Source organism: Elgaria multicarinata, chromosome 3 (assembly GCF_023053635.1).
Source record: "Elgaria multicarinata webbii isolate HBS135686 ecotype San Diego chromosome 3, rElgMul1.1.pri, whole genome shotgun sequence".
In the NCBI taxonomy this organism is placed as follows: Eukaryota; Metazoa; Chordata; class Lepidosauria; order Squamata; family Anguidae; genus Elgaria; species Elgaria multicarinata.
Genome location: NC_086173.1, coordinates 56594865 through 56608822, shown reverse-complemented (window position 1 = coordinate 56608822; position 13958 = coordinate 56594865). Strand labels below are relative to the sequence as shown.

At 39.9% G+C, this 13958-nt stretch overlaps 1 protein-coding gene across 1 annotated transcript in view; it reads left to right on the top strand.

Moving 5' to 3' along the window:
- OGFOD3 (2-oxoglutarate and iron dependent oxygenase domain containing 3) overlaps positions 1 to 13958 on the top strand; it is a 50003-nt gene that overhangs the window by 31080 nt on the left and 4965 nt on the right. Inside the window, exon 8 of the mRNA XM_063120391.1 lies at positions 2667 to 2790. Coding sequence (XP_062976461.1) covers positions 2667 to 2790 — 124 coding nt within the window. The remainder of the gene's footprint in view (positions 1 to 2666; positions 2791 to 13958) is intronic.

The window sequence follows — 13958 nt, the reverse complement described above, 5'->3', positions numbered from 1 at the left end:
TTTGGTTTGTTTCACTTCATTTTCCTTCTTAATTTGGTCCTTTGTGGAGAGATCGGAATTGTGTGCATGGATTTTCATTTTGTTAATTAGATGTACCAATGTGCATTTGAGGTACTTTCATCAGATTTAATGATTCTCTTAACGTCTTCATATCCAAAGTTCTGTACAATTGAATACCAGAAAACAGATTTGCATTCATTTGTTTTCGTTTTGGGGAAACTCAAAAGGATTTGCATTTTCTTAGTACAGAATTCTAAATTATAACATACAGGGAATCCAGACACTTGTTTATTTCTTTAAGGCTCTAGGAAATTCATAAAACTTATTCTTACTCATGTTTAAAAGGTCATTTCATATCAAAAATATGAAACTGTGACCTATGCAGGAACAAAAATCAATTTCTAAGAGAAACATGTTGTTTGCTTAGTAATATATTTAAAGTGCTCTGATACATTGAATAATAATACAGGATTGTAAAAGCATAAAGAACAAGTTGCCAACCATGTCCTACAGGGAAAATATTGCAGAGGATTTGAAAGGTGCAATTTCAAATGGTACAATGAATGGATTTTTCTTCCCTAGGATGATTTCAAGCTTGCTTTAACAGTAATTGTAAATATAGTTTGCCCACTCTATTACAGTTAGTAAATCTTCCTCAAGCAGAAAACATATGTATTAAATCAAACCAATAGTTAGCAATGGTGCAAAGATAAAATGAAAGAATAAACAAGAAAAACATTCATGGCAGTCAGGAGAATTAAGAATGAGGCTGAAAAGCACAATAAATGAATGTCACAAAATGAGATTGTTTAAGCTTTAAATATTTGAAAAGAAAGTGGAAATTAAGTATGTTTTGGATCTGTATGTCTCATACATTTCATAGTTGTCATTCATTTATTTCTAAGTGTCAGAAGTATTGATAAGCTGTCAGCATCTGGTTATCATTGCTGTTGACCCGTCAAGTATTTTAACATTCTTGAACTCTATCCTTGCGCTTTCAGGAATCACCACGTGAACAGCATTACAAATTGACACCCAGTCTTTTCCTAATATTTTTCCTATGTAGCAGAATATAGGTTTTGGGCAGGGTGTGTGAATAAAAAATAAATCCACATTATTTTTCTAGGATAACAGCTCTACCCTCCCACCCATTATTCATAGACTGTTCTTGATTTAATTTTGGAGATAGGAAGAAACCGATTGAAAGAATCCTTCCTTACCGCCTATCACCTAGAGTAACTGTTTGTGGTAGGACACAGAGAGCCTGTTCACAGGTCATGGCAGCCTACTGTGGGTTAATTTGCAGCTTGCTGTGGCTTGTTGTGTCATGCGAATCCAGGCGACAACCATCAAATAACCCTAAAACAAGCCATGGGTTATTTTAGGGTTGTCTAAGCCTCAAACAAACCTTGCTGCCTGGGTTCACATGGCATGGCTAACTGGGTGACATGCAATAAAGGCACAATGTGACAGGCCCCAGGATAAAGTAAGCCACAGTCAGCTGTTGTGTTGTGCGAACCAGGTCGTTGTTATTATTATTATTATTATTATTATTATTATTATTATTATTCTGCTCGTGGCTGATCTTGAGTTACATTCATCAGGAAAAGGCAGGCTAGTTCTCTTTCTTCCTGGTTCAATCAAGATGCATCCCCATAATAAGTGCTAGGTGGGAAAGGAAAGCTTGTTTTTCCCCTCTCAATAGCTCATGATTTGTAGGGGTGGAGAAGGGAGATCAGCCATTGGGTTGTATCTATTTTTAGTTTAAGTCCCATTCATTTCATTGGGTCTACTCTAAGTAGGACTAACATTGGCTACAACCCTTAAGGTTCTTTATGAACTTCTTTGAACTGGCAGAGGGGCAGAAGGCATACAGTCTGCTTTTTCCTAACCCTTTGTATACTTCCCCCAAGGGGAACATGCATGTTTGTGGCTTTGAAATGTCACACGAAATGCTGCAAGTGTCCATACATGTAACTCCACCGAGAGAGTTAACATTGCTTTACAGGTGTGGTCTAAGAAGATGCAGTTGTAAGGAGTCTAGGTTTACTTTGCTATTTATGTTTCACCTTCTTGACCCCATGATGAAGAATATCATTAAGTCTTTGTGATGCTCTTTAAATACTCTCCCAGCCAAGAGGGAGCTGCTTATCCAAGAGTTGCTCAGTATGGCTGGGGGTTGCACCCATTGATCTAAAGTAAGTGTGTGAATGGGGCTGATCACATGGGAAGAGATGGAATAGATTTCTTTTTCTCCCTCAGTTGCTTGAACTGTCTTCTCATTCCTTTCCTCCAACCATACCTTACTCCTTTGTTTCTGTTCTGTCTTCTCTCTGCCCTATCTTCTCTGATGTGCCTTATAACCTACATAAGGCCATTGAATACTATCAGACATCAAGATAGCCCAAAATAATGTGTTTCAGATTTTTTATTAATTTTCCAAATACAAGCCTAGTTATTAAGAGAGCGTAGAACATTTAACTCCTTTTTTTCAGCCCAGGAGAATCCACTTACCAAAAAACAGATATTTCAGGTAGAGGAGTAAATGTACATAAGATAAGGGTGCTTCTTTCATTCTGTTTGCCTGATTTATTCTCTTACAGGTCCTCAAGCTTGTATAGAAAAACCCTTATGGGATTAGATATTTTATCTTATTCTCTTCTTAGGTGACTTATGGCTCCTTTGACTACACATCACTGCTTTACCTCTCAGAGTACACAGAAGACTTTGGTGGTGGAAGGTTTGTCTTTATGGATGAAGGTGCAAATAGGACCGTAGAACCTCGAGCAGGTAGGAGCTGTGTTCCCTCCTCACTTTTGTGCTAGTAAGAGGCTGTGGTCCCTGTCCATCATCTATAAACTTGTTCAGCATTTGGCTTTTACTAGTGTGGTATGCGAACTTTTTGAAATTTCCTGGATGGTGGTAATGGGGGAGGGGGAGGAGAAGCAATGTAAGATCCTGCAGGAAATATCTTTGGGTAGAATTCCAAAAAATATTGTATGTGAAGTGTGATGGCTGAACATGCAAATGGCTGAACATGTGGGCTCCCTCCCCACTAGAGATCTTCAGGAAGCAGCTGGACAAACATCTGTCAGGTATGCTTTTGGGTAGATTCCTGTATTGCGCAGGGGGTTGGATTCGATGGCCTTATAGGCCCCTTCCAACTCTACTGTTCTATGATTCTATGAAATAGATAAACATGTGCCATTCTGTTAAGGGTGCATCTGTTTCAAGTTAGACACTGGCTACCTATTATATTTTAGAATGACCAAGCCATCCAACAGAAACATGATAACTGGCTTCTGCGTAAGTTGTTCACGTTCAGTAACTTATTGAACTGCCACAGTGCAATGTCACTTGTAAGGGACAATAGATTATCTAGTCTAATCCGTGACCTTTTGAACTGAAAGCTGTAAATATATATTTAAGCTTAATTTCTTAAAGTAACTATACATGAGTTTTTCATCAAGGTTTAGAGCTTAATGTGGACTCTGACCTGCTAAGCACTAATCAAAAGATAACATTTTAAAAAGCAGGCCTTACAATCCATTAAGAGTATTTATTTATATGATGTGTATTCTAGAAGTTTGTCATATCTGTACTTTGTTTGAATACTGTCTAGCTGGTCAAACTCTTTTGTGAAAACTGGTTCTTAGAACTAAATAAGATACTAAAAGGTACCTTTCAATTGGGCAGAGATTGCTTCTGTGCTAGAAATGGCTTCCAAGTGCATTGCCCTTTGTGCCTCTTCATCTCATTGATGACTAATGTCTAGTTATTGGCTTCTTTTCTCAGAAAGTTTTGGAAGTTATTGAGACATGCTCTTCTAAAGATGTTATTCATCATATTTTATCTGCACATATTACTCATTCCACCAATAATGCTTCTGTCCTTGATGAATATAGTTTTATTATAACCTGAGTGCTTCTGCTAAGTCGAAGTCTTTTGTATTTTTAGTGTTCATGTTGAAATATTTACTTGAAGCTGCAGTAACAAAGAGTTCTTTTCTTTTGCCAGAGCAAAAAATGAGTGCCAATTTGGAAAAGGGTATTTCGACATTTGAACTTGTGCTTGGAGTGTCTTAAGTGTCATAGTGTTTTACCCATATCAAAGACAGTCTTAACATCAAACAATTTTGTATAATCCTTTGTAAGATATGATAGAAATGGGGAAGTGTTGCAAGTAAATTGGACAAATTCCTGTCTGGGTAGCATTAAAATAGCAATAGAACAAGAGAATATTTATTTAAAAAATAAAGCCTTATTTTAAAGAACATTCTATTTCTTAAATAATTTTCAGGGTTGGCTCAACTTACATTAAGTCACTCTTGGATCTCATTTGATATCTGTCGTTATGGCTGTATGCCTGCTCACAGGTTGCTTAAATACCATTGGATTCAGTGGGTTTTTAAGTACGTGCAGAACTTTAGCAGACTGTCTACAGCTGAACTGTATTTCTGTGGATTGTGATTGCTCATTCATAGCTTTGTCACATTTCTCAAATTCAATCACAGTTTAAATAAAATCTTGTTCCATCTACTACATAAAACAAAAAGATACATTTTGGTGAAATGAATATCTTAGTTTCTCAGGCACAAAGTTTTTGAATAGCATAGTAAAAAATTGCTGTGTAGCTGATGGGGAAAAAGCCAACTTACAGCCAAACCTTGCAGCATTTCTTTGAAGACGTCATGTTTCACCATTGGCCATGTTTGCATATCATGGTAAACCACAGTGTAGCACAATGTAAATGAAACTAGCCTAGCCTTGGGTGGGTACATTCCTCCCACCTTTCCTCCTGTATAGCTGGTAGGAGAAGTTTGGAATTTTCTACTTTAGCTTAACTGATTTATTAGTTGGTCCTAACAACAGTTTGTCAGTTGACATTAACTATGGTTTATAGAAAACCATAAACCATAGTTAGCTTGGTTAAACCAAGTTAGCTTGGTTTAAATAAACCATAGTTTGTTAGTTTGGACAATATAGCATGATAAAGCAAAAGCAAAAACGTTTAAACCCTGTCTTCTGTCTGTGTGGGAGGAGGAATAGAGTTTGAGTAAGCTCATTTACATTATGCTAAACTTTGGTTTAGTATGACATCTGGTACAGCCATTGGGTCAGTTCACATGATCATGCATGAGCTATTGTTAGGTTATTTGAGGGTTGTTTTCCCCTCCAACAAGCCATGCTACCTGGGTCCAGATAACAAGACAAGTCAGACCAAATGATTAGGCAAATGGTGCCTGACTTGCACCGGAGCTTAAGCAACCTACTGTGGCTTGTGTAACCCACAGTGGTTGTGAGAACCAGGTCAGCGTCTCGGTTCATTTTGCTGTGACTTTAAAAGTATAGCATTATTTTGGAATATATGCTAGTAATTTTGGAAAAATGCATGTGGGAAAGTAACTTTCTATATTCTTTACTTTTATGTGTATTCGTGAACTTCACTTGAAACCTCCTCTTCTGTAGAATTTTATACACAGGTGGAAGGGAACACAAGAAAATTATTTTTAAAAGATGTTGAAATTATATCTTTCCATGTGTTTTGTCATTGACAAATACAGGCTGCTTTTGGACATAACAATAAACAATGGTTTATCATTAGAGGGACAAGACTAGGTGAGCTTTTGATTTGTGCACTTTCCTCTCTTCTCTTCTTCTCTGACATGACCATGATGAGAAGAGCAAAAACTTTTGTCTCCTTTTTCAATTAGCTGCTCATTAGCATTGCATCCTAAACCGTGGTTAATCTTAGTTGTGGTTTATTGAAATAAGCCACAGTTTGAAATTGGCCTATTTTAAATTTATTTATTTATTTATTTATTATTTTATTTATTACATTTCTATACCGCCCAATAGCCGAAGCTCTCTAAACAAACCATTGTTAAGATTAGCCACAGTTTGTTTGGCTTGTACATAAAGCTAAACTGCAATTAGTCAAAAAGTGGAGTGAAAGCATCCAACCTTTGCCTTACAGCTGCACTGAACACACAATCCCAAGACTTTCCTTTATTGTTAGATTGGAATACAATCATTGTATTCAGAGAGCCAGTGTGGTGTAGTGGCTAAAGTGTTGGACTGGGAGTCAGGAGATCTGGGTTCTAGTCCCCACTCAGCCATGGAAACCCACTGGGTGACGTTGGGCCAGTCACAGACTCTCAGCCCAACCTACGTCACAGGGTTGTTGTTGTGAGGATAAAATTATGGAGGATTATGTACGCCGCCTTGGGTTCCTTGGAGGGAAAAAAGGCAGGATATAAATGTAATAATAATAATAATAATAATAATAATTTGTCTGTAACTATCTTAATGAGAATTGCTTTATCTAGAGAGAAAAACATTTGTTCTAAAGATACTGATTGCTCATTTTGGGAAAGAGAAATACCATCGTAAATAACTACACACATACCATTTTGTATGTTCTTCCCTGTCCTTTTATCATCTTTTCCTGGGGTTCCTGCAAGATGTTTAGAACTTACCTGGAGACAAGCCCTGGGCCACCCTTTTAAGTGGGAGATGGCAATGTGATTTTGGATGGGTAGCATTAATGGTGCCTATGGCTTTTGCCTAAAGCAGTCTTCCGCAGCCTGATGCCTTCCAGATGTTTTGGACTACAACTGCAGCATTTTTTGTAGCCATGTCTCTTTATCCTCACTACTAATGTCCTGCCTCCTTGAGACCCTCTGGCCTGTGCAGAGGATTTTGAGGAGAGGCAAAGCAGGCATGTCTCTCATTTGCACTGCTGCACACATGAGAGGAAGATCTACCCATCTCTAAGCCTTCAGGAATTGCTCCTGATATCTCTTACCTGAATAAGAACCTCCGTGCAATCCCAGCCTTTTTCCCAAGCTCTCAGTGCTTGCCAGAGGGCTCAAAGGATAGTTGAAGTCTTCTCTGACTTGAATGGACATGTTGAGATAGAGAGGAACGGCAACAGTTTCTCCTGCTGTTTCCTTCTGTTTTCCAACCTTCCATGAAAGTGAAACAAGGTTCCGTCTCGCCCTCAAAACACAGAGGGCTTCGAAGAAAGATGGGAGTTCTTCTCTTACTTGTATACCAGTTTGGAGGAAAAATAAGCAGATGAAATGCCTGCTCTTTCTTCCTTTCTCTGAGAGAATTGTTGAAGCTGCTGGGAGTCCACTTGCCCTTGGCAAGTTGGTGAAAGGAATTGTGGCCCCCTGGTCTTAAACGAGGCTAACTCTCTGTTATGCAGGCGGGCAACTTTGGACCCTCCAGGGCAGATGGCAGTTCTAGGCCAAAACATCTGGAGGGCCCAAGTTGCCCACCCCTGTTGTATGTGATTATGGTCAATATCACAGTGGGCCAGTTTCCACACTTGCTACAGCCCACCGTGGCTTATGGTGTGTGCCACCTCTTTGCACTGCATTGTGAATATTAAAGCTGCAATGGGCAGACACCACAGCTCATCATGATGTGTGAACCCAGCACAGGATGAGTTGTTGTGGTCATGGTTAACAAACCGCCCACAACCCAAAAACAGCCCATGTGTTGTGGGTTCACACGAGTATTCACAATGACCGCCAGCACACAATGCAACCCACTGTGGCTTAAGCCACAGTGGGCTGCGGCAATTGTGCAGACCAGGCCTTAGAATCCCTAAACTGGTGTTGCCTTGATGTCCCTGAAGAATTAGCTAAAATTGCAAATTGTGTAAGTATTCCTAGTGCTTCACTTGTCCTTTTTAGCATGATTACATTGACACACTATAGCAGGCGTCCTGATGTATGTGTTTTATTTATTCCACTGGCTCAACGATCAAATTCACTTTTTACAATGCATTTCAAAGGAAAGAGGTCTTAATACTGTGTCATGGACATGGTAATATGGACATGGTAATATGCCAAAAAGGGCACATGCATTGCAGAGGCTGACTACAAGTGGCAGGTTAAGCAGTGGGGTGAGCCCACAAGTAGGATGCGGTTATTATCTGCAGAGGGGAAATGAAATGGAAAAGAGGAGCAGTAGGGAGGGAGGTGCAGTGAATGATGCTTAAACATCATGATAATGTTCTAATATGCAGTCAAATACATGCACGTTTTTTCCTGCAAAGTGGGAAAAGGCTCCAGGTAATTAGTCTTGGGTCTTTTGTCAACCCTGCCCTTCGCCGAATGTAACTGTTTTAGTTCATGATTATCATTCCTTCATTAACTCATTTCTGGGTAATCAGGTCTTTCAATTCAGAACATATTTTAATGACTCAAAGTCTTCCTTCAGTGCAGAGAGATGTTTTGCAGCGTTGGGATGAGATGCAGAGCATTAGCTGTGATAAAATCACAGGAGTGCCTCCCTAAAGGCTTTAGTTATTTGTTCTCTCTTCATAAGGAATCCTTAGATAAGATCGCTCAAGTGATCTATTAGTGAGGTGCTTTAATTTCTTTGTCATAGGAAATTGGAGTGGGCTTAATTTCTTCACAAGAATTCATGTTGGAAGCTCAATTAATTGACAAATATTCTTGTGTGTGATCCTTGCTTGAAGCTGGATCAAATAAGCCCTGCTCAGCTTTTGAAGATGATGCCTATACCTAGTAAGCACAGTTCATGCATCTTAAATCTTTTCATTTTATAGTACCTGAAACTTATCTTTGATGTGTTTGTCACTTCTACAACTGTTTTCAGTGTGCACAAATAATATCCAAGATCTGCTGATGGAGCCGGATCTTTTCATTCCCCACAGGCCTTTAGTGATGTTGGTGTGGAAAAAAAAGGCTCCCTGTGTCTGACGTAGGAGGTCTCTGCTGAAATAATCATCTGCTGAGTACTGGCTTGAAGCAATGTTTATAGAAAGTGCCAAAAATCAGGAAATCACTCTGTTAATTTCCGAACCAGTCTGAATTTACTAACATTTCCCAGGGGCTGTCTTTTAAAACAGGCCCCTTTGCAAAGCAATGGGTGTTTCTCTGTTACTTTGTATTGCAACCCCCCCCCCTCCCTGCAGGGTACTCTTAGGACAAGAAGATCTGCACAGGGAGGGGGCTTTTACTCTACAGCAGTGGTTCTCAACCTTCCTAATGCCACGAGCCTTTAATACAGTTCCTCATGTTGTGGTGACCCCCAACCATAAAATTATTTTCGTTCTTCTCTACACGATCCATTGTCATGGGATGGTTTGCTAATGAAAATAATACATAACAATAGCTTTAATAATACAAAAGATGATACATGACATAGTTCAGTCAATACAGTTTCCTAAGACCATTGGAAATATGTGTTTTCCGATTGTCTTAGGCTACCCCTGTGAAAGGGTCATTCGACCCCCAAAGGGGTCCCGACCCACAGGTTGAGAACCGCTGCTCTACAGGATCAGACTTTTAAAGCAGGGCATAATCCAGGAAGTCTTCTCCAGCTCAGATTTTAATCAAAGCTGGAACAGAATTAGGGGAGCTTCCCAGAATTTTAGGGCTTCCAAGAATTTGGGAACTTCCTGTACTCACTTCTCCTTCCTGGTGAGCATCACTGAGCTCCTGAACATCATTCCTAGGCTGGAGATCAGCAGACTTCATTGGCATCCCATGTAGTTCAGTATCCCTTCGACCTGTTCTTGTTGGGATGACAAGGATTCTAAGAACTAGAGTTTTAGAACACACAAGTGGAATTGGACTTGGAAAATTAACTGCTCCTGATGGTATGACATTTCTTGAATTATCCTTTCAGGAACTGAAATTCTTTACAGTTGAACAAGTGCTAACGCAAATTTAATTGGACCAATTACGTTGGGCTTGCATGGTGGTGCATTTTGGATCTGTTTGGGATACCATCTCTCCTATGGTTTGAATAATAGGTTTGAGTTAAGTTGTTGCTTCTGAAAAAATGCCTATAAAGTACACATTTCTTATCATTTATTTCTATTTGTTTTGTATCGCAGGACTATGAAGATTTCATTCAGTTTTATGTCTTATAGTTACTCCTCATGTAAGTGATAAGCTGTCTTCTCACAAACATCCTGACAGACTTTCAGAGATACCTTGTAAAGTAGTAGTAGTAGTAGTAGTAGTTGTTGCTGCTGCTGCTAATACCGCACAAATTACCTTTTTGTGGTAATGAAGGATTTCTTTAATAGATCTGTATTTTATTTTAACAGCTTGAAAATGATTTTTATAGTCAAGTAATATTATATCTCATGTGCTTACAACTGCACTCTGAAATGCAAATGCTCATGAATGCATTCTTCTATGAAACATATTAATGGTCTGGCCTTCTGTTGAGTCCAAGAAAATTGAATGGATGGTCCCCAACCTTTTTGGCACCAGGGACCGGTTTCGTGGAAGACAATTTTTCCACGGACCGGGGTGGGTGGGGTGTTGAGGGGATGGTTTTGGGATGATTCAAGCACATTACATTTATTGTGCACTTTATTTCTATTATTATTACCTTTGAAAGGGGAAGCTGGCCCCTCCCCCTTGCCTTCGTTCCTTTCCCCTCCCTCCCTCCCTGACGCTTTCCTGGAGGTGTGGAGGAATCGAGAGGCAGAGCATCCACACAAAAACAACAATAGCCCACCACAACCCATGGAAGCTGGTGGTTCCAATTTCAGTGGGGCTGTGAACCCATCCTGGGTTTCAGTTAGAACCAGCCAGAATGCTGAAGGCATTATTATTGCATTTATATCCAACCTTTTTTCCTGCAAGTAACCCAAGGTGGCATACATAATCCTCCTCCTCTCCACTTTATCCTCACAACAACAACCCTGAGAGGTCGGTTAGGCTGAGAGTCTGTGCCTGGCCCAAAGTCACCCAGTGGGTTTCAATGGCCAAGTGGGGACTAGAACCTGGATCTCCCGATTTCAGCGCCCTGGAGGATGGCTCCTAGAGTTCTGACCTGCCGCCTACTACTACGCATCGTGGTTGCACCAAGGCTTGTGTGACGTACAAGCCTCGGCGTGACGAGTAGGTCGTGGAGCCCCCCCACCTGCATCCCTGTAGGCTGGGCAGGCGCCATCTCACCCACCCAGCTGAATCCTAGAGCCAGCCGGCTCAGCCCCATGCTGTCTGCCGGCCTCTGCCTGCCAGCACAGCACCCCTCTTACATTGGCGCTATAGCGCCAGGCCTGCTGGTGAGAACGCATTGTACATTGATGGTGCTATATAAATAAATAATAATAATAATAACGCGGCCCGGTTCCTAACAGGCCACGGACTGGTCCGTGGCCCAGGGGTTGGGGACCCCTGGATTAGGCTATATTTAGGGATGAACCCTTACATAGATTTACTTCATCTATCTGCCTTGGGATTTAAACTTTCTGCACCTCCTTAAGATTAATATTTCTTACGCTACACATTACATTTAAAAGGCTGTTTTGGTTTTAAATCAGAATGCAGGCATCTCCAAATGTCATATAGGCTAAAGGGAAGCCTATTTGAATGGATGCAAAACAGCTACCATGTGCATTTTAATGAAGGAACTACTGGTGGATGCAAGTCATGGGAGACTGGTTAAAGAAAACACCTGCTTGACCTAAAACCTTCTGCATTGACATTCTTTCTGTTGTACAGGTGTTGCTTTGTTGATCTTCCTTCTGCCTGCATAGCAGGAGAGGATGAGAGAAATGCCTATATTTTGGCACACACAAAAATAATGAACCTGTTAACCTCTTTTCCTTGTTTCTGGTTTTATCTGTACATTGGAGATGGGAGGTATCTTGTTAAACTGTGGTTCTTTGTTCTTTGCGTAAAATAAAATTGCTGTCCAGCTGTGACTGGATTTATTAGAAGGTTAGTGAAGTGTTTCACTTAAAGCTTACAATAATAATTATAGTTGGCAATTGACGAACCATGCAGTTTTAACTAATAATTTTGCATAATGAGGGCAATTTTTTTCCTCTACTAGATTGTATATAATTAAGGAAGGCTTGCCTGCCCCTGACTTTGCTACCCTTTTGGCACCAGACAAAGAGCTTTTTTATTTTTCAAAGCTTTTTAATATTGCTAGCTTTTAAGCTGCTGAGTTTTAATTGATTGGAGGTTTATAGTGTGCTCTGTTGTGTTACTGTTTTAGATGTAAACTGCCCAGGAAAGTCAATTGGCTATTAAAGGGCAGGGTATAAATTCCATTAAATAAACATATACTAGTTTTAGTGCTTCTACATATAAATGATAAAACTAGACTCCTAGGTTAATCGCAGTAATTTTAGATATTGGATATTGGCACGGAGTATATTTTGCAGCAATGTGTGATTTGGAAAGCACAAGCTACAGTGACGGGGAAAGCTTGAAACGCTTTTTCAAACACCTCTTAACCATTTTTGTTACGTTATTTGTGTCTCAACCTTTTATTCATTCTGAATTTCTTGTGTGTTTCTTTGGTGCACAATTTCAATGTTTGGGTACGAACACAGGTGTTGAGTCCAGCATGATACAATGTATTTTAGTTCATTGTTTTCACAAGCAATGGCTACTTCCCAGCTGTGAAACAAGCCTCTTCAGAGCGCTTTTTAAAAAAATCTTGGAAGTAAAATTTTGAATGGATGTGCCTTACCTTAGATCTGTGGGGGGGGGGGGGGGCGGGGGGGGGGGAACGAGACTTAAAAAAGAATTCTGAGCTGTTTCCCTGAATGTGATATTTGGATTTTATCAGATCGAGAGACACTGGTAAAATAAACCAAAATGATATTGAAAAAGGGGTGTGCTTATATGAAAATTAAGTTGAACACCTCTCTTTTTAAAATGTGTTAACCACATTTGTTTTCCTCTTCCATTTCTGTAAATCTAAAATGAAAAGCAGCTACTGTTATGGAAAAAAATTGGAATAGACATTTGTACTATTTGTGAAGGTTTAGAAATGTGGGCAAAGCTCAACTGTTCTTTTTCTTTTGTATACTTTTGTTTTGTTTCTTTTAACAGTTCTAGCTAAGCCATAAATGTTCTGGGTCACATCACTCCCCATTGGCCTCTATTCTTCACAGTGATGACCTGTCTCTTAGAATTGTTTAGAAGAGGTTTTTTTAACAGTCACTGGGCTGTATCCAACCAAAGGCAATCATGCTTGAAATACCAATGAAATCTATAGGGGTTACTAACTTGTCCCATTGATCTCAGTGGAACTTACATACAACTAACTCTACGTGGACCAGGGCTAGTCAATAACTACTTTTGGGCAGTAGTTTACCTATCAGTTCATGGGCACCATTGATTGTTTTGCCTACAGTCATGAAAGTATAGTGAAATGCATAACTAGCCTTTGGGGCTGTTCACACAACACACTAACCCACACTAAGTGGTTCATACTTTCCCAGAGAGTAAGTTGTATATTACACTAAACTTCTGCAGTATCATAAATGCCAAGGAAATGAGTTTTATTTTAACAGTAGTGGCCTTACTGAATCCAACATTTTATACAATTTTAGTTACCAAAATGGAGTGCATGATAAAACTTACCAGTATGATGCGAAGAAAACCCCAATGTAAATTGCATCACAGGTTCTGTAGAATTTGGATGTACAATCTATACTTCACTTGGTTCCTCCTGATATGCTGAACTACAACTTCCAAGTGCTAGGGATGATGAGATTTGTAGTCCAGCACACTGGGAATGCACCAGATTGGGAAAGGCGAACCTATACTATAGGCACGAACTGCTTTATAGTCATTCCCTCTCTGCAGGGAATTGTAGTTTTATAAAGGTTTAGCTAGAGATCTCCAAGAGACAATTTTCAGCCCCTGACCAATTAAAACAATTCCCAGGATGCTTTGGAGAAACCAGAACAGTTAGTGTATGTGTGTGCTTGTGTGTTTGTCTGTAAGATGTGGCCTAAAGTAGTTATGATAGTTGAATTATGTGTAATTATCCTGGAGGAGGGAAGAGCTGAATGCAAAATGACCTTCTCCAAAGCTTGTACTTTGAAACCACCAACAGCGCCATGCTTCTCGCCTGCCCAAGGACCTCCACTTCCCTTACTCGGCTTCGTCCTTTTTCTTCTGCTGCCCCTTACGCCTGGAACGCTCT